Source organism: Sus scrofa, chromosome 6 (assembly GCF_000003025.6).
Source record: "Sus scrofa isolate TJ Tabasco breed Duroc chromosome 6, Sscrofa11.1, whole genome shotgun sequence".
Lineage (NCBI taxonomy): Eukaryota > Metazoa > Chordata > Mammalia > Artiodactyla > Suidae > Sus > Sus scrofa.
In genome coordinates, this window is record NC_010448.4 from 36,419,555 (window position 1) to 36,446,957 (window position 27,403).

The 27,403-nt window shown below is 40.8% G+C and overlaps 1 protein-coding gene across 1 annotated transcript in view; it reads right to left on the reverse strand.

Moving 5' to 3' along the window:
* The window catches only part of LONP2 (lon peptidase 2, peroxisomal), a 93,590-nt gene that overhangs the window by 46,959 nt on the left and 19,228 nt on the right, over positions 1-27,403 (reverse strand). The window contains exons 7-8 of the mRNA XM_005664451.3: positions 20,458-20,716; positions 9,254-9,395 (exon numbers count right to left, since the gene is read on the reverse strand). Coding sequence (XP_005664508.3) covers positions 9,254-9,395; positions 20,458-20,716 — 401 coding nt within the window. The remainder of the gene's footprint in view (positions 1-9,253; positions 9,396-20,457; positions 20,717-27,403) is intronic.

A 27,403-nucleotide genomic window follows, 5' to 3' on the forward strand; every position in this document is an offset into this window, starting at 1 on the left:
GCGGGATCGGCTCAAGAAAAGGCAAAAAGACCAAAAAAAAAAAAAAAAAAAAAAAAAAAAAAATTTAATGTAAAAATTAATGACCTTACTTAGAACACATCACACACATGATATATTCTAATAGCGGAAATCCCATAACATAAAGGGCTGACTGTGGGACCCTTACTCATCTGCTTTAACTGTAATATAGCACTCTGCAGTCCATGTGTGCCTGATTTAAGTATTTTTATAAACTATAAATGGATGAATGGAGTGTTTTAAAAGATTCCTGCAAAATTAAAAATAATAGAGGTAAAGATGTGAACAATAAAATGGTAAGAGCTGACATTATTTCTAGAATAAGCTTTGATAGCCACATTATGAAATAGAAACAATTACCTAATTAGAATACATTATTTTCACTAAAAAATAATTACTTTATCTTTTAAAATTTATTCTCTGTGTGTTGTACATATAAGTATCTAACATTAGTACAATAGTTCATAAATGTTATGTATATGTTAATACACTTATCCTTTGTTATGTACTGAATTGTGTCCCCTCAATGTGAATATATTTGGAAACCGGGCTTTAAGGAGGTAATTAGGGTTAAAAGAGGCCATAAAGGTGGGGCCCTAATCCAATATGACTGGTGTCCTTAAAAGAGAAAGTGAGGGAGTGTCCGCTGTGGCTCAGTGGTTAACAAATCTGACTAGGAACCATGAGGTTGCAGGTTCGATCCCTGGCCTTGCTCAGTGGGTTAAGGATCCGGTGTTGCCGTGAGCTGTGGTGTAGGTTGCAGACGCGGCTCGGGTCCTGCGTTGCTGTGGCTCTGCTGTAGGTCAGCAGCTACAGCTCCGATTGGACCCCTAGTCTGGGAACCTCCATATGCTGCAGGAGTGGCCCAAGAAATGGCAAAAAAAAAAAAAAAAAAAAAAAGAGAGCGAGAGAGAGAAGGACAAGAGACTCACAAGAACTGAGAAAAGGCCATGTGAGGACAGAGGGAGAAGGGGGTGGTTAGAAAGCCAAGGAAAGAGATCTCCAAAGAAATCAAATCTGTTAATGAGACCTTGCTCTTTGACTTCCAGTTTCCAAAACTGTGAGAAAATTAATGTGCTTGTTTTTTTAAACCACCCAGTCTATGGTATTTTGTTATGATATCCTGAGCAGCCTAATACATCCTTATCAAACATACACATTTACATTAGGGAGAGATATATTTCCAAAAATTTTTACAGATGGAATGTGTGAGCAAAACATATGGGGATTACTGGTATAGACAACACAGAGCCCTTAGCAAATATAAAAAGTCTCAAAACATAACCCATAAACAAATCCTTTAAAAAAGTAACCTGAAGATAAATTCCATCTGAACAACAAATAAATCAAAAGATGAGAAGCAATGAAATCATTTACGTACAGAATTCAAACTAAATGTATGAGAACATACTTCTAGAATGGGAGAGTAAGGAAGTCTGAAAATCTGTTCCTCCACAAAAGCAATGAGAACACTGGCAAATGTTGTCAATATCAACTTTTTCAGAATCTAGAAATTAACTTGCAACAACCTGAGTGTTTATTCAAGAAAAAAAATCAAATTTCAGTAAACATAACAGGCTTTGTTGTATTCTAACTTGTTTGCTCTTTCCCCTTCTCAAAAGTTCACAGGCGCTTTGAAAACTAATAGCCTCACAACCACAAGAGCTGTGAAAAACAATAGCCTAGCAACCCCTGAGGAAGGCAGAATAGGATTAGAGCTGCTCAAACCCTCAAACCACTACCCCCAGGGAAAGTCAGTATTTAATTTGATAATTCCTTGGAAAGGCTCCATTCTCAGGATTTATCTTTATTTGACCTGACTCAGAGACCACTCTCTGTGTAAACAGCCCTATCCGCAGGGCATTTGTCAAAAACAACCAACAGTAACTGTTTAACATTGCAGCTGCCTAAGGCAGCAACACCAGTTGGAACTAATAAAAAACTTAAAATCTGGGGGATGAGATATTCACAGCAGTCTTTTAAAAGCTTTGAAATACTCCTGGGAATCTAGAAGGTCATATATGTATAGGACGATAAGTATAACCAAGAGAGACCTGAGAAAGCCTTCGAAACTCACCTCTGGCAGACACTTAGGCTCTGCAAAAGAGGAAATGAAGGCTCAGCAGAGTTGTAAACTCTCTGTCCCAGTGTTAGAAAGACCCTTGGCAAAGAGTGGGAGAGCCACTGGTTCAGGCACCTTAGGAAATCTTTGTCGTAGCATTAGCTGACCACTAAATAAATTCAGCAACTTCAGTGGCCACACATGACAAAAAATACAGGCTTTACAGAATGAGACCAAGATAACCTCTAAAAAAAAAATAAATAAATAGAAACAACAAAACAAATCTTTGGGGGAGGGGAAAATCTGATGTTATTTTAAGACCATAATATTTTATATGTTCAGTCTCAAGAAAGAAATTACAAGACATATGAAGAAACACAGAAGCAAGGTCTAAAATCAGTCAAAGGAAAAAAAAAAAAAAAAAAAAGCAGTGAAGCCCAGATGTTAGACTTCTTAGACACAGATTTAAAATCAGCTATTACACATATTTCAAAAAACTAATTCTACAACATGGATGAACTTTGAAGATATTATGTAAAGTGAAATGAACCAGTTACAAAAAGACACATACTATATGATTCCACTTTTTAAAGGATGAATAGATTAGTCAAACTTAGAGAGACGGAAAAGAGAATGAGAGTTGTCAAGGGCTAAGGGAGAAAGAAATGGGGAGTTGCTGTTTAATGAGTATAGAGTTTCAGTTTTGCAAGATGGGAAAGTTCTAGATATTGGTTACACAAAAAAAGTGAATACACCTAATACTACTGAGCTGTACACCTCAAACTGATTAAGATGGCAAATTTTATGTTCTGTGTATTTTACCATAATTAAAAAACAAAACTAAAGGAAACCCTGTCTGAAGAACTGCAGGAAACTATGAGAAGGATGTTCTAACAAAGAATATCATTAAAGAGACAGGAATCAAAAAAGGAAGCAAACAGAAATTTTAGGGTTGAAAACTATAGTAACTTGAATGACACAAAAATCACTAGGTGGGCTGAACAGCATTTCAGCTGGTAGAAGAAAGAATCAATGAACTTGAAGATAGGTGACTTGAGATTACCTAATGTAAGCAGAAAGAAAAAAGCAAAGAGACGAACAGTGCCCCAGGGATCTACTAGACATTAAAAAAATTACCAACATACTCATAATAGGAGTCCAGAATGGAGAAGATTAAGAGGAAGGAACATAAAGAATATTTGAAAAATAATGGCCATTACCTTAGTAAATTTGGTGAAAAATGTCAATTGACACATCTAATAAGCTCAACAAACCCTCGGTAAACTCACAGATTCATAGCTATACTCATCACAGACAAACTGTCAAAAGACAAAGACAAAGAATCTTGAAAGTAACAAGAGAAAATGCTGTTTTCATTAAGTACAAGAGATCTTCCATAAGATTAACAGCTGATTTTGCATTTGTAGGACATATTGAAAGAAAAAATACTGTGAACCAAGAATTATATATACAACAAAACTATTTTTCAAAAATGAAGAAAATAAGGCACTCCCAGATTTAAAACAAATAAAAGCACAGAAAATTTGTAGCCAGCAGACCACACTATAAGAATACTAAAGGCTGAAGTAAAAGATGATTAAACTGTATTCATTCAAAGAAATAACACAATAAAAGTAATTACATTAGTTAATATAAAAGACAGTACAAATGCATTTTTGTTTTATAACTCATATTATCTGATTCAAAAAACCTCATTAAGCAATAATTATGTTTGATCCTTACTATTCATGGATTTTTATCTTTGTAAATTCACCTATTTGCTAGAATTTCTCTGGAACTCCAAAATTAATACTTGTAGTGGTTCTGCGGTCATTTGCAGACAGAGAATAGCAATCACCTAGGGTGCATATTCTGACCTGAGGTCAAACAAGGTGATTGCTTTGCCTTATTTTAATTCTCATATTCTAAGCAAGTATCCTTCTTGCAGTCTATTTAGCGCCAGGCTTTTTACATTTTTGTGTTTTTTATTAGTGATTTTGCTCTTTAAAAACCCAAAAGGCAGTGCTGGTGCTGTAGTGTTCCTATGAGCATGAAGGTTATGATACGCTTTATGGAGAAAATATGTTAGATAAACTTCATTCATGCATGAATTATAGGGTTGATGGTCATGAGTTTAATGGGGGGTTTTTTTGTTTGTTTGTCTGTTTTGCTTTTTTTTTATGGCCACACCTGCGGCATATGGAAGTTCCTGGGCTAGGGTCAAATTGGAGCTGCAGCTGTGACAGCCACAGCAATGCAGGATACAAGCTACATGTGTAACCTACGCTACAATTTGTGGCAAAGCTGGATCCTTAACCCACTGAGGAAGACTGGGATGCAAACCTGCATCCTTATGGATACTAGTCTGGTTCTTAACCCCTTGGGCCACAATGGGAACTCCTCATGAGTTTAATGTTTTAAAGAATCAACAATAAATATATTAAATATATAAATAAGGCAACTTGAAACAGAAACACAAGGAGTTCCCTTGTGGTGCAGTAGGTTAAGGATCCAGTGTTGTCACTGCAATGGCTCAGGTTGCTGCTGTGGTGTGGGTTCAAACCCTGGTCCAGGAACTTCCACATGCTGCAGATGTGGCCAAAAAAAACCCTACCAACCAACCAAACAAAAAAAACCAAAAAAAAAAAAAAAAAAAAAAAAAAAAAATCCCCCAGAAACAGAAATAAAACAAAGTTACAGACTGACTGGCTAATGAATTGGCCTGTAGGAAGCTAACCCTGAATTTCTCTTAGAAGCAATAATTCAGTATTTGCTACTTCAGTTTTTGCTCCAACTTTACACAACATAACTACTACAATAGTGAAAAACATATTACTGTGCTGATAAGCTTATAATGTACAGACATGTATTCTGTATGACAAAGATGGTATAAAAGAGGGCTGAGGGAAGGAGGGCTTGTTGAAACTAAGTTTTTACACAGTATTTGCAATGGTTAATTTCATATGTCAACTTGAACAGTGATTTGAATGAAATTAACATTTAAAGTGGTGAACCCTGGGTTAGTAGTTTCCCTCCATAATGTGAGTGGGCTTCATCCAATGTGTCACAAGGGTAACATTCCACAGAAAAACAAGTCAACAAATGGTGCTTGGGGAGTTCCCATCGTGGCTCAGTGGTTAACGAATCCGACTAGGAACCATGAGGTTGTGGGTTTGATCCCTGGCCTTGCTCAGTGGGTTGGGGATCCAGCGTTGCAGTGAGCTGTGTGGTGTGGGTTGTAGACGCGGCTGGGAGGCGGGGTTCCTGCACTGCTGTGGCTCTGACGTAGGCCGGCATCTACAGCTCCAATTAGACCCCTAGCCTGGGAACCTCCACATGTAGCGGGAGCAGCCCAGGAAGAGGCAAACAAACAAACAAAACAAAAACAAACAAACAAACAAACAAATGGTTCTTGGGACAACTGGATATCCACACGCAAAAGAATGAAGTGGATCCAGACATCTTACACCATACACAGACATTAACTCAAAACAAATTACAGGCCTAAATATAAGATCTAAAACTGTAAAACTCTTAGAAAAAAAACAGTAGGAACAAATCCTCATGATCTTGGATTAGGCAATGGTTTCTTTTCTTTTTTTTTTTTTTTGTCTTTTTGCCATTTCTTGGGCCGCTCCTGCAGCACATGGAGGTTCCCAGGCTAGGGGTCTAATCGGAGCTGTAGCCACTGGCCTACGCCAGAGCCACAGCAGCGTGGGATCCGAGCTGCGTCTGGGACCTACATCACAGCTCACGGCAACACCGGATCCTTAACCCACTGAGCAAGGCCAGGGATCGAACCTGCAACCTCATGGTTCCTAGTCGGATTCGTTAACCACTGAGCCACGATGTGAACTCCTAGGCAGTGGCTTCTTAACTATGACATCAAAACCACAGTGACAAAAGAAAAATGAATATAAATTAGACTTTATCAAAATTAAAAACTTTCATATGCCAAAGAACATCATCAAGAAAGTGCAGAGAACACCCACAAAACTGGTAAAAATATTTGCAAATCATGTAGCTGACTAGGGACTTGTATCCAGAATATATACGGAATTCAACAAGAAAAAGATACATACTCAATTAAAAATGGGCAAATGATTTAAAAAGCTATTTCCACAAAGAAGACACACAAATGACTGGTAAACACATGAAAAGATGCTCAATATTATTATCAATTAGGGAAATGAAAATCAAAACCACAATGAGCTATCATTCACACATACTGAAACAAGGGATGGCTAAAATAAAAAAGACAGACAACAACAAGTGCTGATGAGGATGCAGAGAAACTGGAACCCTTACATACTGTTAGGGAGATATTAAAATGGTATAGCCACTTTGGAAAATAGTTTGGAAGTTCCTCAAAATGTTAAATACAGAATTTCCATATGATTCAGCAATTCCATTCCTAGACATACACCCAAGAGAATGGAAAAACCTATGTTTACACAAAAACTTGAACATGAATGCTCACAGCAGCATTATTCAGAATAGTCCAAAAGGTGGGAGCAAGCCAAATGTCCACTGACCGCTCAATGACAAACAAAATATGGTACAAAAATGCAACAGAATGATATTTAGCGGTAAAAAAGGAATGCAGTTCTGACACATACAAGATGGATGAACCCTGAAAAAATTATGCTAAGTGAAGTAAGCTAGTCTGAAAAGGCCCTATGTTGTATGATTCCATTTATATGAAATATCCAAACTAGGCAAATCCATGAGGCAAAAAAATTAGTGGTTGTCAGGAGGGTGTGAGGGGGGGAATGGACAGTGAGTGGCTGCTAATGGGTATGTGGGCAATGACAATGTTCATTCTCAAGCCAAGAAACATGAAGAGTCTTCTCTGAGAAATATGACCAGCCTCAGAAGAAAGACCTAAAGTTACTGACACAGGAGGTTCCTCAATCAAATGGCCTAGTCAGAGGACCCTATCATGAAACTCATCATCAATAAGCTCCCTCTCATACGCTCAGAGATTCCAGTCAGCCTCTTTGTATACATAACACATAAAAATTACCACACATCTACTGAAAGACTCTAATATAAAAGATGGAGACTGGAAAAAATATGTAACGAACAAATAAATGCAGCTTTAGAGCAAAGAGAAGAAAAAAGTTTTAAAAATAGATTCGTATTTTTCTCATAGAGATAAAAGGACATATTAATAACTATGTAACAAGAGCAAGACACTATAAAAAGAACATCCAGAGAAGTTTTTTAAAAAGGGCTCTTTGAAATGATAACTCATAGAAGGATTAAAGGAAAAATCTGAGGACGTCTTCACAGAAAGTGAGCAAAAAAAGAGAAAAGATGGGTAATAGAGATAAGAAAATTACAGCTCTAACATCAATCTAGTAGGCGTTCCCCCAAAATGAAGAATTATTACCAAAAAGATTCAAGAAAATTTTCCTAAATAAAAAAAGATTTTCCAACACAAAAAAATCTTCAAAATATCAGCAAAAATGGAAACGAAGAGACCCAAGGAGATTATTGTAAATTTTCAGAACACTAGGATAAAAAGGAAATCCAAAAAGTTTTCAGAAAGTAAGACAAACAGCTTAGTCTTATCAATAACAACCCTGCAAACTGGAAAACAATGGAGAAATGTCTTTACAATTTTGCAGGAAAACTATTTCCAACTGGAATTCTATACCCAGTCAAACTATCAATCAAGCATAAGGGGAAGCACAAAGATGTTTTCAGATATGCCAAGTAGAGAAACGTTTGCCATCCACACGCGCTTTCTCAGGAAGCTACTAGGGGACTAACATCATGATAATGAGAGAATAAACCAAGAAAGAGGAAGGAAAGCATGGAATATTAGAACCAGGAAACCTAACTTGGGGGGGCAGGCAGTTGGAGGGAGAGCCTAGGATGGCAGCTCTGTGCCAGATGTGGGAACAACCAGTTCACACTGGAGGCTTAGAGAAGACCAAACTGACCCATCACGATGTGCCTCAAAGGCTCAAAACGAGAATTAGACAGTTAGTGAAAGTAAACAAAAGAAACAAGACAATTATTAACTCTAAAAAGATTTTTTACAACTCCACGTACAGGAAAACAAAAAGGACAGAAAGAGAAAAACGATCATAGTTCACCACGTGGCTCAGCTGTGAAAAGCACTCCTGTGACTACAATAATGTAAATACTCAACAGTGACTGAACAAAATCAGGAAAAAATTATATTGGGAAATTGGGATATAAAAATGAGATAATGGGGCAAAAGGAAGCAAGCAAGCAGAATCCTCATCTCACATGAAAAGGAATCAACAGATAAAGGCAAAAACTGTAAAATTAAGAAAGCAATATAGCTATGCTACCTAGAGAATAGACTCATCAACTAAAAGAAGGTTCAAGGGCAGAAGAGGAAATAAGGAATTGTAGACCTGCTTGCTGGGTTTTTTTTGGAACGATCTGACCAGAATTACTGGCCTCTAAACTATAAGTAGGCATAAAATTTTGTTAAACCATTTGATAAAAACAAAAAGGAGGAGGAGGTCCGGTCGTGGCTCAGTGGTTAACGAATCCGACTAGGAACCATGAGGTTGTGGGTTTGATCCCTGGCCTTGCTCAGTGGGTTAAGGATCTGGCGTTACCGTGAGCTATGGTGTGGGTCACAGGTTTGGTTTGGATCCCGAGTTGCTATGGCTGTGGTGTAGGCCGGCAGCTACAGCTCTGATTAGATCCCTAGCCTGGGAACCTCCATATGCCTGGGGTGCGGCCCTAAAAGGACAAAAAAAAAAAAAAAAAAAAAAAAAAAAAACCCACAAAAAGGAGGAATTCCCTTGTGGCTTAGTGGGTTAAGGATCCGGCATTGTCACTGCCCTGGCTCTGGTTACAACTGTGGTGCAAATTCACTTCCTGCTCCAGAAAGTTCCACATGCTGCAGGCATGGAAAAACACACCACCACATGCACCAAAAATAAAAATAATTAAAAAAAGGAAATGAGGATAATTATTAGAAAAAGAAAAAAGAAAGAAAAAGAAATCTCTCAGACACTGTAATTTAAATATCAAGTCGCTTCAGATTTTACAGACTTTCTTCTGTATCAAGTGTTTGTCCCATGACTAAACCTACATCGATGTGTGTGTTTCTTAAATCGGATTACCTGCTCTCACTCACCTTCAGGTGTGATTACAGACAGGGCATTTTCTAACTCTTACCTCAAGCAGAGCTGCTGCAGGATCACCCTGTAGACTTTTTCCTAGTTTGTCCACCTCATCCAACAGGAACACTGGATTGTTCACCCCGACAGTCTTCAAGCCATTGATTATCCGGCCAGGCATGCTGCCCACATAGGTGCGCCTACAGGACGCAAGCAGCAAATGAGCAACAGGGAGATGGAGCAGCATCATTGAGAAATCAAAGCTATGGTCGGGAGACAGTCATTGGGTTATCACAGAAGTACAGGCAAGAGGTACCACAAATCTAAAAGGCCTTGTGATAGATAAATCAAAGAGTTATTAGATTCATTTTTTTTTTTTTTGTCTTTTTGCCATTTCTTGGGTCGCTCCCGAGGCATATGGGAGGTTCAGGCTAGGGGTCTAATCGGAGCTGTAGCCGCTGGCCTACACCAAAGCCACAGCAATGCCAGATCCGAGCCGCGTCTGTGACCTACACCACAGCTCACGGCAACGCCGGATCATTAACCCACTGAGCAAGGCCAGGGATCAAACCGGCAACCTCATGGTTCCGAGTCGGATTCGTTAACCACTGCGCCACGACGGGAACTCCCTAGATTCAATTCTTATTTTCCATTTACATGGCTGTAAATTACCCATGATATGGGAAGCATTATTTCTAATTTCTAATTATTTCACTAATTTCACTTAGTGAAACTGAAAAATATTACACTTTAAGTCACATCGTTATGATTCTTACTCTTCAGGATTCCGAAACATCCAAAGAGCCCTAGGAGTTTAATTCCCATATGCTTCATAGTTTTCCCAAGCACCCTCCTGGCTCTTCCCACCTGCCAACATAACCACCATCTTCATGAAGGAAATCAGAACTGGTTCAAAGGGCCACGCAAAATACAGACCCCCTTCCCCCCAAAAAAGAAAGAAAAATTCAAATGATTTTTATTTTCGGAGGCAATAATTTGTTATTAATTGTAGGAAGAGGCTCTGGAGCCAAGAGTATTTATATCAAAATTCCATTAATTCTGACCTTTTGAATAAAACTATGTTCAGCCTATATACCACTGATTGGCGTAACCAAGCTTAGCCAGATATTTTCGGTGCATTTAAATGTTAGAGGCTGCTTGAACATATCTGAACAAGAATCACCTACATAACTGACAGCTGCAGAGTGTGCCATGAAATAAAAATGTTTGTCAAACTGAAAAAAGTGCCTTTTCCCTCAAAGGCAACAAGACTTTAAGCAGCCATTTGCTAATTTTAATTACAACCCTGCTGCCTAAGCCAGGAGCAAATAAAATGCTGTTTGTGAAGAGGCATAAAGGGTGAGTGCCTGCAAGGAGCGGCCCTGTCTCATGACCTGCACGGAGCCGGCTCATGGAGCGGGCCTCCGTTCTGCCACATGACAGGCATAAAGTAGGACAGAGTAAACAGTGACCTTTGAGAAGACAAGAAAGCCTGAAAAACATCGAGGGAATGCTTTCATCTGGGGGAGTGATCAAGGCCCTGGAACCAGATACAGTAACGAGTTGGCACATTCGAGATTTCAGAATGGGATACAGGAAGGACGAGTCTCCAAGTTATTAACAAATGCTCTGAAGTTCTCTCTCTAGAGAACTCAGATTTGTCAGCCTTCTCTGAATGAGTAGGGAAGGGAAATTAAAATAAGCAAACCAACCTCAAAGCCTCTAAGGGTCATTTCTCGCTGCATTAATTTCTTTTCCTTTCCTTATTGTTGTTGACGGGTAGATTTCAAAAAAACAGGTACTGACATTTCTAGGCCTAAAGTCATGGAGAGAAAATAACGTTCCAGGCAGCCGCCCTTTCTTGCAGAAACTGAGGATCTAGTCACTTTCTTCAAATAATTCCTCCTAAATTTTCCACTGCTTCCCGGAACCTAGAGAATAAGATCCAAACTCCTTTGCCTGAAATTCAAAGCTCTTCCCAATCCGGTCCCCACCAGCTTTCCGAACTTGCTGCCGTCATGCTCTTGCTTCATCCACAGTCAAGATCCTAGTAATACCCCTTGTGCTTTTTTACCTTGGTTAACATGGTGCCTTCCTGCCCGTAATACTCTCCTGCCAGTGTAAACCCCAGAAATTCTACGAAACTTTTCCTGACCACCTCTCACAATGCGATCTTTCCAACAACGCAATGTCTGCAGCATCTACCAGCCTTACAGTTCACTGGATACATACTCATGACCTAGGTTTCATCCATAGATACCAAGTACATGGCCTCCTATAAAATGCCACTGAGCATTCTGATGACAGGGAGGGGGTCTTAATACAGATTAGATGTTACATAGAGAGTTGTGAGATTGCTCCCCAAACAGGGGCCGGCCCGTTTCTCCGATTTGTTCAAGGATACCAGATCCACCACGCCAGCACCCAAATTATCTTTCGATCACCACTGTTAAGGTCATATAACTAGGTTTGGATAAATCACATGACCTCAGCCTTAGTTTCCTCATCTGCTTAAAGGAGGATAACATGCCAACCTGATGGGGTACATGAGATCACAAGAGAACGTGACAGGGAAAGCACACAGCGTAGTGCCAGGTACTCATCACTAAGCTTTCCAAAGGTGTTAACTGTAATTCTTATTAGTAATAGCTACTTAAAGTCCACCTCCAGTTTTCTGGAAAAAATACAAAAGCAGATGTCAGTACACCTAAATTTGGGTCCCATTTCAATCTCTGTCTCATGTCTCACAGAAGCAATGCTTATAAACGTCTTCCCCAGTTTGACTGAGTTCCCCCCCCCCCCCGCCAAAAAAAACCTGAGTCCCCTTACTGAGTTTATGATTCATCTCTCTATCCAAAACTTTATTCCTTTTCTGGTCTCCTCTGACCTCAATCCTGCACTAAATCAACAATGAGTGACCAACCAGAGTCAGATGACTGAAATCGAGGTTGCCGATAACATCAATAATGCACTAAAATCGCCGTTACAGATATCATCATTAACGTACAAATGCAGGTTGTTTCTCCAGGGCAAGATAAGCTAACAGACCTCCAAGCCATGGACATAGAATCGTAAACCAGAGACATCCTGATTCCTGAAACTATGATTAAGAAATGTCACAGAGGAAGTTCCTGTTGTGGCTCAGCTGTAATGGGCCTGACCAGTATCCATGAGGGTGTGGGTTCCATCCCTAGCCTCGCTCAGTGGGTTAAGGATCTGGCGTTGCCTGTGAGCTCTGGTGTAGACCACAGACGAGGCACAGATCCCACATTGCTGTGGTGTGGTATAGGCTGGCAGCTGTAGCTCCGATTTGACCTCTAGCCAGGGAACTTCCAGATGCTGTGGGTGCAGCCCTCAAAAAGCAAAAAAAAAAAAAAAAAAAGAAAAAAAAGTCACAAGATAATTAACTCCGGTCTCTTTGTTCTTCATTTAAAACAAACAAACAAACCAAAAAAACCAACCAAAAACCCCACAAAACACCAAGTAGGACTAGATCTGCAGCTTGTCTCCCACTTCCTTACCTGGCGCCCTGTGATAAACCCCTCCTTTGCTACAAACCCGCTGTCAGAGTTAGGCTTTTCATGCTGTGGGCACATGAGCCCTTTGCTAGGCTATAGTAGCACCAAGCACACTCACTGCCCTAGAGTTCCTCAATCCCAGGAGGTGAATCACATCCTGGGATCCCCAAACGTGAACCACTAGGCTAGATGTCCAACCAGGAAGACAACTATGAGCAGAGCCTGTATGCTATGGAAAGTATCTATAACATGCTTATCTTTAGCCAGAAGGTATGGGCGGAATGCAACTCACTAAGCGAAGTTACAGAACATACTTTGAATAAACTTTTGGAATAGGAATCAGATGGTGAAAAATGTAGCAATGCATAAACCAAATGTTTTCTTTCAACATCAGCAAGCACAAATTTTTAAACAAATTAGCATCCTAAAATGTCCTACTTAGAAACCATGTAGGTAGGCAATAAATGAAGCTAGTACTCTCTTACAAACTCTAACTTTTTTAAGGGCAAAATTCGGCGCAACACAGGGAGGTGTGCAAAGAATGCATCACTTCAATTACTTCTTATTCAGCCTGAATACGTAATTACCCAGGAGTTTTTCTTAAAGTACACAAGTGAACTTAAAAATATATGGATTCAATCCCTGGCCTTTCTCAGTGGGTTAAGGATCCGGCGTTGCCGTGAGCTGTGGTGTACGTCCCAGACGCGGCTCGGGTCCTGAGTTGCTGTGGCTGTGGTGTAGGCCGGTGGCTACAGCTCCGATGAGACCCTTAGCCTGGGAATCTCCATATGCTGTGGGAGCAGCCCCAGAAAAGGCAAAAAGACAAAAAAAAAAAAAAAAAAAAAAAATGGATTCATAGTTGTAATTGTTACAGGTGGTACACAGGTTTATGAGGGCTATTCAACTAATGTATAAGATACTCAAAAACAAAGTGTCTACACAGCTCAAAATGTTAAGTTCCAAGATCAGCATTTTTCATTTTCCAAAAAGTAGTCTGTATATACTGCAAAAAACAACTACACAGAATTACAACACCATCTGTTTACAGCTCCATGATCATCAACTATTTACTACTCTGCACCATCCCTAGATATATTCAAATCTAATGTAACCCAAGAGGCCGGTCAGCCTGTTGCCGCCAAGAACATCCAAATGTCAGGAATAAGGTGTGTCTTTATTTACCTCCTTTCCACTATGTAGAGAAGGGAGAAAAACAAACATTTTACCATCAATTTTTCCATGCCCATCCAATTAAGGAGCTCTTATGGGCTTTAACACAAGCTATTAAAATTATATTTACAATTTGTAATATAAAAAGTTTGTTATAGGAATTCCCGTCGTGATTCAGTGGAAACGAAATCAGACTAGCATCCATGAGGACACAGGTTCAATCCCTGACCTCACTCAGTGGGTTAAGGATCCGCCATTGCCGTGAGCTGTGGACTAGGCCAGAGGCAATAGCTCCGATTAGACCCCTAGTCTGGGAACCTCTATATGCCACAAGGGCAGCCCTAAAAAGCAAAAAAAAAAAAAAAAAAGTTTGTTACAATGTTAAGTGGAAAGGATAGGATTATAATTCCATCGTTTTTTTGTTTTTTTTTTTTTTTTTTAAGACGGTGGGGGCAAAAGGTGCCCAATGAAAAGTCTGGCCAGGAATAAAATATTAAAAGTGATTACATTTGTATGGGAGAAAAACATGACAATTTTTTTCCTTTTCCAGATTTTCTTCCAAGGGGAAACACACCCGTCTCAAACTGGAGAAAATAATAAACCTGAAAGAGATCCTCATGATCTCTTTTTAAAAAAGAAAAACAGTCTTTAAGGAACTAAAAATAGTCTTTAATACAGCATGTCTAAACAAATCAAATTGTTCTTACAGCAGTCAGTCCTAAATCTTCTTAGACAGTCACTTGTTTGGACGCACTCATCTAAAGGACTGCATGACTTCCAACACGTAATCACATTTTAATCTGACCTGAATGCACACAGCACTTAGGGATCACTTACTACTCGGCCATGTCTGGTGCGGTGGCGACAGCACCGGGTGACACAAAGGAGCAGAAGGTGTGGGAAAACCCCTATCCTACAGAGCTCCTGCTTCATATGTTTACACTTTCTCTCTCCAGGTATGTATTAGCAATGCCAGAGGCCTGTATTATTTAGTCATTCAAAGAGCACAACAGACAGTAAGTGGTCAGTGCAGAGGAGAGCAGGGCACAGCCGACTGCACTTATCTTAAAGGAGGAAGCCTTGCGTTGGGGCCTCAAGAGAAACCGGTAAGGTTTAGAGGCAGAGAGGCGCTGTATGCAAATACAGGTTATAAGGAGGCTAGTGAGCACACTGCAATGTGTCTGGCACACTAGGCTAAATATATATTAAAAGCGTGCTGCTTCAGTTATTTTTCCCTTGTAGAGATTAAGAATGAAAGAGCTAATTTAATATTTAAAGCATGGCCATTTCGGGTTACAGACGAAAATTTAAGAATGGAGAAGGCAAAAGTTGATTTTTCTTCTCTTCTGTTTGAAAACTGAGCCAAGGATTCCTGGCAGCGATAAAATTTTATCATCTGAACAAACACTTGGTAAGCGACTTCCAAAGAATTACCGTCACCAATAACTTGAGAACTATCACAAGAGTAATATAATTCACCGAGGAACAGCTAATGGAGAAAAGAATGTTACATGAACATGATTTCATAAAACTTCATTCTAAAAGAAGTCACTTTATACTTACTGCCTATGAACTGATTTAAAAATAAAAATGTAAGTCATAAAAACTGACAGATGAGAACAGACATTCTGTGGCTTATAAGGTAGTTAGAAAAGTCCCAACGGAGATAATGAGAAATGAGAAAGGCTAAGACTGGAAAAAATGCATTAGTTAATATGCAGCATAAATATGACTATTCTTCCTTTAATCCACTCAAAATAATATCAACCAAAACAATGGGCCAATGTTTAGTCGGATCCCTATAATGTTCCCAGTTTCAGATTTAAACGTAAAGCGAGTCTTTCTTTTTCTTCCCCATCTCCCGCCTCGTGATCACTTTCACGCTGAAAGACATGTCTTAGGTTGATTTTAAAATCAATTCCGAATGTATTAGCATCTTCCTTCACATAAACAGGTACTTCTACCAAAAGGCTGGAGCTCCATGCAGGGCAAAAAGGGAAAGTCAACAACAGGATCGAGAGAATAAGCAGGACAGACAACAGAAAGCAGCTCTGTTTTCCCCTGGCTATTTTAAGGCTGCAGAACAGTGCTGCCTACTCAGGCTGAGCAAAAACAAAACTTCGCCTGAACTCTGCTTGTGAGCATGTGACCAGTACTTAAATGCCATGACCTGGGTGTTCCCAAAATGCCTCAACTGTCACATGGAACCACTTGTTCCTGCACACCCCACCCCTGGTCATGCTCTAATCCTCTACTGTTCTTTCTCCCCTCCAGTCGCCTCCTCGACCCCTACCTCTGACACAGGCGCACAGTCTGCTCCCAATCCCTCCATCCCTCTAGTTAACCACAGCCCCCTCTCTACCTGCTTCCAAACCGGTTTTCACGTAATTTTCTCCAGGCTTTGATAATTGAGAGGGTGGGTGGGGAGTAAGACCCCAACAGCACAAGGGCAGGTTGTTGGAGTGTTTAATGAAACGTCTGGTACAGTGACGGCTAGGGAGTACTTACTTACCAGCAAGGTGTATCGGAAATCAGGCTTTCAGAATGACTCAAAAGACAAATTCACATACTTTTTATTTGGCAATGATTATAACCTCAATATGCACCATACATTTCTAAAAACCTTATACTTACACATACAAAAGCTCCCTTCACAAAAGACTCAATAAAGAAAATAAATTCTTGGAGTTCCCTTCCTGGCTCAGCAGTTAAGGAACCCAACTAGGATCCATGAGGATATGGATCCGATCCCTGGCCTTGCTCAGTGGGTTAGGGATCCGGAGTTTCTGTGAGCTGTGGTGTAGGTCACAGACATGGTTTAGGTCCCAAGTGTGGCTGTGGCATAAGCTGGCAGCTGTAGCTCCAATTCGACTCCTAGCCTGGGAACCTCCACGTGCCTCAGGTACAGCTCTAAAAAGGAAAAAAAAAAGAAAAAAAAAAAAAAAAGAAAAGAAATTCTTGGAGTTTCCATTATGGCTCAGTGGGTTAAGGACCTGATGTTGTATCCATGAGGATGTGCGATCAATCCCTGGCTCTGCTCCGTGGGTTTAGGATCCAGCATTGCTACAGTGTAGGTCACAGATGTGGCTCAGATCTGGCATTGCTGTAGCTGTAGCTCCCATTTGACTCCTTGCCAGGGAACTTCCATATGCCATAGGTGTGGCCATAAAAAGGAAAAAAAAAAAAAAGAAGAAATTTTTATCTTCTTTAGATTCAGTTCTCTTAATGACAGCCACATACACAAAGGTATACTCACTTGAAAAAAGTGAACAAATTTTATATCAATTTCAGTGAAGATTTAAAACAGAAATCTGTCGGAGTTCCCAGTGGTTAACAAACCCGACTAGCATCCACGAGGATGCGTGTTCAATCCCTGGCCTCGCTCAGTGGATTAAGGATCCGGCGTTGCCATGAGCTGTGGTGTAGATTGCAGACGTGGCTCGGATCCCGTGTTGCTGTGGCTCTTGCATAGGCCAGTGGCTACAGCTCCAATTGGACCCCTAGCCTGGGAACCTTCATATGCCACGGGTACAGCCCTAAAAAGACAAACACAAACACACACACACACACACACACACACGCACGCATGCACGCACAAAAGAAAGAAACCCAGAAGTCTGTCTAAACTCGCCATGTTCCTAACAAGTGGTGGGATTATGACAGTACATATTACCTATGAACAAACATCACAGAAACTACATTTTCTACAATCCTGCCACATTAATTAAATAAATGCCAAAACCAGGATATTTTGGGTACAATTTAAAAATCAGATTGAATTTTATTAAAAGTCACGCTGAAGTTTATAAATCTAAACTTGTCCTACTGAGGATACAGAATTAAAATCTTAATTTAAGCTAAGTTTTAATGAATGCTCACTGTGTGCCAGGCACTATGCACTTTTCAAGCCTTAATGAATAATCAGTAACAACCAACGCAGGAAGAAGTAAGGACAAATACCTACATGTTGTGTGCACGTGATGATAATTGCACCAACTCACTCTCTAAATTCCATGGAATACCTACACAATAACTACAGATAGCAAAAGGAGGAAGTAAAGAAGATACAGGAATCAAGTCACTTGCATGAGAATACCTCCCTAAAGCTCAAAACATCAGAAGATTTAGACCCCAGAACTGGCTTCTCCAAGATTGGTCCAGGATGCCCATTTCTTTACAAAAGCAAACTACAGCCTCTAGTGGCACATGTGAGAATAAGCACGGACAACAAAAACATGGTTGGAATTGCCTGAAAGGATGACCCAAGTCAATTTCCTGACCTAATCTGCAGCTATCATTGCTTAGCTATTAAAATTTTGGAAGGATTTTTCTTCAGTGCCTAAAGAACCGTAAATAGGCAAATAAAAGAGACTAAAAAGAATCATTTTCTAAGAAAAAGTTTCTGAAATAGTTTCCCATCCCTGCCTAAGGATCTCATGAAGAAGACAAATGGAAAATAAGATGTTTTAAAAGTATCATATTCTCAGAGGTCCCGTCGTGGCGCAGTGGTTAACGAATCCGACTAGGAACCATGAGGTTGCGGGTTCGATCCCTGGCCTTGCTCAGTGGGTTAAGGATCCGGCGTTGCCGTGAGCTGTGACGTAGGTCCCAGACGCAGCTCGGATCCCACGCTGCTGTGGCTCTGGCGTAGGCCAGTGGCTACAGCTCCGATTCGACCCCTAGCCTGGAAACCCCCATATGCCGTGGGAGCGGCCCAAGAAAAGGCAAAAAGACAAAAAAAAAAAAAAAAAGTATCATATTCTCTTTTCCCCCACAATCCAAGTTTAGTCCACGTTCACTAAACTGTAAATATGTATTTCCACCCGCCTTGGCCGCTAGCAGTTGTTCAATGCTTATCCTGGCAGGGCTGCCAAACCCCCCCTCCCCTTAGAATCCGGATGGCTTTTCAACTGTAAGACTGAGGTATGATTTTGAGGATAGACGATGTTTTCTCTTCCGATACATGACGTTCTACTTTGAAGTTAAATGGCTTCTCTAAAACAAGTGTTTTGAGATATAATCAATACACAACATGATATGAGTCTCAGGTACACAACATCATATTTTTTTAAGCAGCTCATGATTTCTACATTTCTAAATGTTCTGCATTTCTGAATGTTCCTTAACACATACACTATAGGTATGTTTCCTCACAACGTGCAACCGTGAAACAGAGGTTTGTGCTTTCTCAAGGCATGGTCCAATTTGAGCAACAGACGTCGGGAGAGAACAAAGCAATGAATATAACATGCAAATTTCATTCCAGTACTTTCAGATTAATCAGAGACATAGTTCTTACAGTTCAATGTATTTTTATAGAAGGGGTGTAAAAAATGCAAGGATAAGCCTTAATTATCCTAGCCTTTCTCTTTCCTACTCATACTCACATCGCAAACCAGCCTCCTTGAAAGAAAGTGTAAACTGCAAACAGAACAAATTTATTATCAAAGCTTTCTTTTTTTTTTTTTTTTTTTTTTTTGCTTTTTTTAGGGCTGCACCTGCAGCATACGGAAGGTCCTAGACGAGGGGTCAAATTGGAGTTGCAGCTTCCAGACTAGGCCACAGCCACAGCAACACAATCTGAGTCTTGTCTGCAACCGACACCACAGCCCACAGCAACGCCAGATCCTTAACCCACTGAGTGAGGTCAGGGATCAAACCCTAATCCTCATGGTTCCTAGTCGGGTTCACTGCCGCTGAGCAAGCTCCTTATCAAAGATTTACCTCCTCCTTCCTGCCTGCTATTACACTTATTTTTCTTTTTGTTTTTTGTCTTTTTTAGGGCCGCACCCGGGGCATATGGAGGTTCCCAGGCTACAGGTCTAATCAGAGCTGTTGCTGCCAGCCTACACCACAGCCACAACAATGCCAGATCCGAGCTGCGTCTGCGACCTACACCACAGCTTACAGCAACGCTGGATCCTTAGCCCACTGAGCAAGGCCAGGGATCAAACCCTCCACCTCATGGTTCCTAGTCAGATTCGTTTCTGCTGCGCCACAACGGGAACTATTACACTTATTTTTTAAACTCTAAAAGTTATGGGTCACTGGAGCTCTCGTTATGGTGCAATGGGTTAAGAATCTGACTGCAGCAACCTGGGTCATTGCTGGCACAGTGGGTTAAAGCATCTCGTGCTCCCTGAGCTATACAGCTTAGGTCACAGCTGTGGCTCAGAGTCAATCCCTGGCCTGGGAACTTTCATATGCCACAGGTGGGGCCATAAAGTTAAAAAAAAAAAAAGTCATGGGTCATTATTTATGAAACGTACTGGGCCAAAGTGAATATAAAGATACTATAATATCTAATCATAACTCACTCGTAATTGCATTCAAATGAGATTCCAAGAAAGCTGAGGCACAGCCAACCCCGTCCATCATCACCCAAGGTTAGTATGGGCATACCATTACGGTAGTGGCTCTAGGCTAGCAGGTAAGTACCATGAATGTCCTTTCCATTCAAAGTAGCACAAACAGCCCTTTAAGAAAGAGATACATGTAATGCCTTGCTTTTGGGGAGACACCAGTCAGATGAAAAGGAAGGAAATCAGAGACGGAACCAAGAGAAGTATCCTACCTGTGTCCGCGAATGTCAGACTGATCACACACGCCTCCAAGGGCTATCCTGTGGAACTCTCGACCCAGAGTCTTGGCCACTGATCTTCCCACACTTGTTTTACCAACACCAGGAGGGCCAACAAAGCACAGAATGGGGCCCTTCAGGTTGTTTTTCAGCTGTCTGACAGCCAAGTACTCCAGCACTCTTTTCTTCAATTTTTCCATGGCATAATGGTCATTATCCAGAAGAATCCTGGCAGCTCGAATGTCCAGACGGTCTGTCAGAGAACCCAATAGAAACAACTTGAGCACGTGGAATATCTCAACAGAAGAACTTTTTTTTTTTTTTTTTGCAGCAGGCGGGGGGCGGGGGGCCCACACTCACAGCATATAGAGGTTCCCAGGCTAGGGGGAGAATCGGAGCTGCAGCTGCTGGCCTACACCACAGCCACAGCCACACCACATCCAAGCCACGTCTGCAACCTACACCACAGCTCATGGACAACGCTGGATCCTTAAGCACCGAGAGAGGCCAGGAATTCAACCTGCGTCCTCACGAACGCTTGTCAGATTCGTTTCTGCTGAGCCATGATGAGAACTCCGGGAAGAACTTCTTTGCAGTCTGGTAAGGGCCAAAATACTTTTTTGAAAAAGGATGTGACAAAAGCAGTCTTGGAACCTTCTGAATGAGTCTTCGGGGAGACCCAGATTTGGGTTTTTTTTGCTTAAGATTTTAGTATTTACAGAAATAGTAGACACTACATAATCAAAAACTCAAGAAGTTAATATTCACATCATTTCATCTGGAATAATTTTCTAGAAACACATTATTTCTATTTTATTTGTGCTGGCATTTGTTGTTTTTTTAAAAATGTCTTTTTTTTTATTATATTAGTAATATATGCTCATTCCCCAAAACCTGATGACACTAATAAAAAGGAGGAAAGAGTCACCCATAATCTCAATTGCCCCCTAGCGAGCATCACTACCTTCTTCATTTCAATGTGTACCATTCCAGGTTCTGTGTGTGTGTGTGCGCGTGTGCGTGCACTCACGCACACATGCACACACAAACTCACATACCTATTTTTCAAGATAAGATTTTTTTTGAAGCCTTCAATGTCCTACTCCTGAGCATTTAGGCTATCTTCAAATGTTTATAGTTATAAAGCATACTTCACTGTGCATCCTTCTAACTAAATTTCCACACAGGGAGTTCCCACAGTGGCTCAGTGGTTAACAAACCAGACTAGCATCCATGAGGACGCAGGTTAAATCCCTGGCCTCGCTCACTGGGTCAAGGATCCAGCAGTGCTGTGAGCTGTGGTGTAGGCCAGCAGCTGTAGCTCTGATGAGACCCCTAGTCCTGGCAACCTCCGTATGCCATGGGTGCAGCCCTAAAAAAACGTAAATAAAGAAATAAATTTCCATGCAGATCTGAACAGCTAATCTTCTAAAACAGAAGGGCTGGGTTAAAAAAAAAGAATCAAGACACAACTGCCTAAGTTCCACCAATTAAAGTCTCACCAGAAATGTATGAATCAGGCCCTGCTTCTAGAGCCAAGTTGTCATCAGGCTTACTGATGTGCTTTAGTACCTAAAATAATCACAGATTAAAGACTAGGTCATGGAAGCCAAAACGAATGCATCAGCTGGGTGGCAGCCAGGATAGTCTACAATCATAGGATATGGACAAGAGAAAGAAAAAATGAGAGGGAGAAACACACACACAAGCCCACCCTTTCAGTCGCTAAGATGGAACTTGCTATGCACTTTGCTACAAGAAAAAAAAAATGGCTTTAGATGGTAGTTTGGTTTGCAAGCTAGTCTACAAAAACCTAGCTAAGGAGTAATATACATAATTTAATTATCATACTATTGATTTTAGTCAGAGTCCTGGCTGAGTGATTTAGAAAAGGAAGAATAGAATTTCTTCCACTTTCCAGGCTTCAGAAGCCAACCAATGAATAGATGAATAAATGAAAGAAAGCTTCCTGTTTTATGATGCTAACACTGACACGAAGACCTACCATAGTAAACAAAAAACCCCCGCTTCAGACCAATTCCATTTTGTATAGCTCTAAATACTAAAACTGTTGGTAAATCAAGTCTATTCCAAGAGTAATCTAAGCCCCGGGTGGGATTTATTTCAGTCATGCAAAGACAGTTCAATATTAAGTTATCAATGTATTTATTATATCATGTCCAAGGAGAAAAACTTACCATCAAAATATCACTTTGTACCTAAAAAGGCACCTATGATAATGGAACACCATTTTCATGATGGGTCCATGAGTGCTATGCATCTCTAATGCTAATACACATCCAGCAGAAACTCTCTGAGTTGTAAAAAAGTAAGTTTTGCTTTGTTTTCATATTTTCTGGGTTATTATAGTAAAGAATGGGAGTCGGCCCTCTGTTCAAATAAACATTTTGCCCTCAACTCTCTACAATTACCTTGAACGAACCTGATAAAAATTCCTAGTTAGTAATTAATTTCACTTTATAAATAGGGCGAGGGGTGAGGGGTGGAAGCTTAGAATAACTTACTAGGCTACGAACAGCAAATAATAAAATCTGCAATTTTCATATTCTCAGACCATTATACTATATGCACCCTGCATTTCCCTTAAGTCATTAGTTAAAATAAATCCTGGAAAAATATTACCGAGAGAATACCAACATTTCAAGACAAGACCCCTGGTGTTACCAAGTTATCGAGATGGGCTGCACACTGCGTGCTAGCCCTGCTGTCTAAAGAGAAAGTAACAGCGTTTGGGGCGTTCCCGTCGTGGTGCAATGGTTAACGAATCTGACTAGGAACCATGAGGTTTCGGGTTCGATCCCTGGCCTTGCTCAGTGGGTTAAGGATCTGGCGTTGCCGTGAGATGTGGTGTAGGTTACAGATGGGGCTTGGATCCCGCGTTTCTGTGGCTCTGGTGTAAGCCAGTGGCTACAGCTCTGATTCGACCCCTAGCCCGGGAACCTCCATATGCCGCAGGAGTGGCCCAAGAAATGGGGAAAAAGAAAGACAAAAAAAAAACAGGGTTTGGAAATTGTCACAACTCCATCAATGCCACAAACAGATACCTACTGCACCCATACCAACATGGAAGCTTAGCAGATGAAATGAGAGCAGAGCAGTTAAACCTGTAAAGTTTGAATTAACTTCTTTCCCAAGTGTAAACTAACAGGGAGCAGAGCCCTCCCCCAATCTCACAGCAAGAACCTACCTCACTTACAAGTAGGCACTGGAGAGTTAGGGGTTAACGGAAGACTCTGTGAACCCAAAGAGATTTCCCAACAGCCCAGCTAGAGCCAGAGGGACAGACAATCCAAACTGACCTGGTGACGACTAGGGGCTAACTATGGGAATGCACCCTCCCCTGCAGGCATCCTACTACAGTGTTTCCAGAAATTTTCCAATTAAGAATTAAACCAGGGGTTCCCATCATGGATCAGTGAAAATGAATCTGACTGGCATCCATGAGGATGCAGGTTCGATCCCTGGCCTCCCTCAGTGGGTTAAGGACCTGGCGCTGCCGTGAGCTGCGAAGTAGGTTGCAGATGTGGCTCGGATCTGGCGTGGCTGTGGCTATGGTGTGGGCCTGTGGCTACACCTCTGATTCAACCCCTAGCCTGGGAACCTCCCTGTGCCGCAGGTGCAGCCCTAAAAAGCCAAAAAAAAAAAAAAAAAAAAAAAGAAGAAGAGTTAAACCAAGAAATTTAACTCCAGTAAAACCTCTTCAACTAGAAGGCAGTATTTCATAAATGTAAACATGAACTAAATTAAGAAATAAATCTACCGGCATAGGGAGTTCCCATGGTGGCTTAGCAGGTTATGAACCCAACTAGTAACCATGAGGATGTGTGTCCGATCCCCGGCCCCACTCAGTGGGTTATGGATCCGGCAATGCCATGAGCTGTGGTGTAGGTCACAGGTGCAGCTTGGATCCTGCATTGTGATGTAGGCCAGCAGCTGCAGCTCCATATGCCACAACTGCGGCCATAAAAAGAAAAGAAAAAAAAAAATTTACCAGCATAGATTGTAGCTGTTTTAATTATTGTTATTTTTTTGGGGGGGGGGGTGCACCCGTGGCATGCAGCACTTCCCGGCCAGGTATCAAACCCAAACCATGGCAGTGACAATGCCAGATCCTTAACCCGGCTGAGCCATCAGGGAACTCCCAGTTTGCACCTGTTTAATATACAGTTGTCAAAAACCGGGAAACAACCCAAATGTCCACCAACAGGTAACTGGATAAACCAACTACTGATACATGCATTAACATGGATGAATTTTAAAATAATTATGCTGAGTGATGGAACCCTCCAAAAAGGAGCACATGCTGTATCATTCCATCTATAGAAAATTTTTGAAAATATCAACTACTCTATAGTGGCCGCTTGGGGATGGGAAGGCTGGGAGGAAATGGAGGGAAGGGTCACAGGGAAGCATGAGCAAACTCAGAGGTGAAGAATATGTTCATTTTCTTAATTATGGTAATGGTACTGGAGTTCCTATCGTGGCACAGCAGAAACGAATCCGACTAGCAACTACGAGGTTGCAGGTTCGATCCCTGGCCTCGCTTAGTGGGTGAAGGATCCGGCGTTGCCATGAGCTGTGACGTAGATCACAGACGCATCTTGGATCTAGCGTTGCTGTGGCTGTGGTGTAGGCTGGCAGCTGTAGCTCTGATTGGACCCTAGCCTGGGAACCTCCAGATGCCGCAAATGGGGCCCTAAAAAAAAATAATAATAATAATAAATAAATAAATAAAAAGTAAAATTATGATAATGGTACTACAGGTGCATACTTACAGTTCATCAAAATATACACATTACACATGTGCAGTTCACTGTATGTCAACTATACCTCAATAATACAAGAACACAAAGAAAAAATTTCCTAGTATTTCTAAACAATTGCTTTTATAATTTACCAGCATAACCTGATTTCACTTAATAAAAATTTATGGATTCATAGAATTTAGGAGAAAGCAAAAATGTCAATTGGCCTTTTAACTTTATATACAAATGCTCAACTAGAAAGAGAAACTTAACCAAAATCTAAAGAATGGGATAAACGCGAACTTACAAAGTATTCATTTGAAGGAACAATTAGCATAACTTATAAGGTACCTGCTTCCCAAAACAAGAACCAAAGAACAGGAATGAAATCTAAAGGTGGTCAAAACATAAGGAAAATGATTACGCCAATTTTATCTCAGTTTGTAGCCACACACGTTAATACGTATGCGAAGTGATCCTGTCAAAAATCTAATTAAGGGAGTTCCCGCTGTGGCATGCTGGGTTAAGAACCTGCCTGCAGTGGCTCCAGTGACTGTGGAGGCGCAGGTTTCATCCCTGGCCCGGCTCAGTGGATTAAAGGATCCAGCACTGCCACGGCTGTGGTGTAGGTCCCAGGTGTGGCTGGAATTCAATCCCTGGGCCCAAGAACTTCCATATGCCGTGGGTGCAGCCATTAAAAAAAACACCAAAAACTAAGTCGAATGGGCTACTTTAACATTGCCCCATTCTGTGCCATCTTTTTTTTTTTTTTTTTTTTGTACTTAATAAGCTTTACTATTCCTTGAAGGAACAGTTTTTATCAGAAACCCTTCTTGAAGTCAGTTACACAGGGCTAGGTGTTTAGAGAACTGAATCAAGTGTATATAGGTATCTTAACTTTATGACTTCAATGTCTTAAAATGCTCTGAAAGGTCTTTTGCTCCTCTAAGCACTCACTATGTCCTTGTCTAACATTTTCTCCTTTAGAGCCAGTGCTTTGGGTGAAGGTATGGTTACTTAAGTGCACAATAAAAATGTGCTGCCTAAGAGGGATGTTTCACTGAGCCATGTGTACCCAACAGGACATCAGAACAGCTGATATTATAGAGCACAACTCCGGCCATGTCTTTTCTAAGTATTTGTACAAATATCACCTCCACGATGAGGCTTAACCCCACCGCTCTACCTAAAATTGTAGCCCATGATTCTGGGCCCTCTTTGGGACAAAAAAAAAAAAAAAAAAAATAACAATAAGTTTAATTCTCAATACTAGAGAGGATGGTGCTCTGTAGGTTAACAGGAAAGTATGTTTACCATTAAAAGTTCAAGATCCTAAAATCCGGTTATATGGGGCATAAACACATGTTTTGGGCTAACACTCTGCAAAATCTCTAGCGTTGGAGTTCTCCTGTGGTGCAGTGGGTTAAGGATCCGATGTTGTCACTGAAGTGGCTTGAGTTGCTACTATGGCTCGGGTTCGAGCCCTGGACTGGGAATTTTCACATGCCATGGGTGCCGTCAAAAAATCTTCAGCATTGTTTTAAAGGGAGGAGGAGTTTTATTAGCCAGAACAACATATCTTTTCAATTTTCAGAAGTCAACCACATAGCTATTTTTATGCCTGCTTAGTTCAGACAACTGACCCACTGATGAACTCAATAAATCTTGTATGTAAGTTTAACAAAAGTGTCTGATGACAGAAATAAATGCAAATCAAATGACTCTGAAAATTCTTATTTTATTTTATTTTATTTTTTTTTTGCTTTTAAGGGCCGCACTCAAGGCATGTGGAGGTTCCCAGACTAGAGGTCTAATAGGAGGTACAGCTGCTGGCCTACGCCACAGCTCACAGCAATGCCGGATCCTTAACCCACTGAGCGAGGCCAGGGACTGAACCTGCAACCTCATGGTTCCTAGTGGGATTTGTTTCCACTGTACCATGACGGGAACGCCCCGATTCTGAAAATTCTGAAAGAATTAAGCCTATTTCTCAACCCAAGAGAAAATACAGAGCAAATTCATTAAAAAACTGGTATAAAATACTCCTGATAGAAAGAAAACTCTATTGAAGAACAGAGGAATAAAAAGGATTTAAACTCTTTAAAAGGTTCTGGTCCAAGGAAAACAAACATCCAAAAGGTAAAAGTGTCTTACTGTTATCTTGTTTTTATATG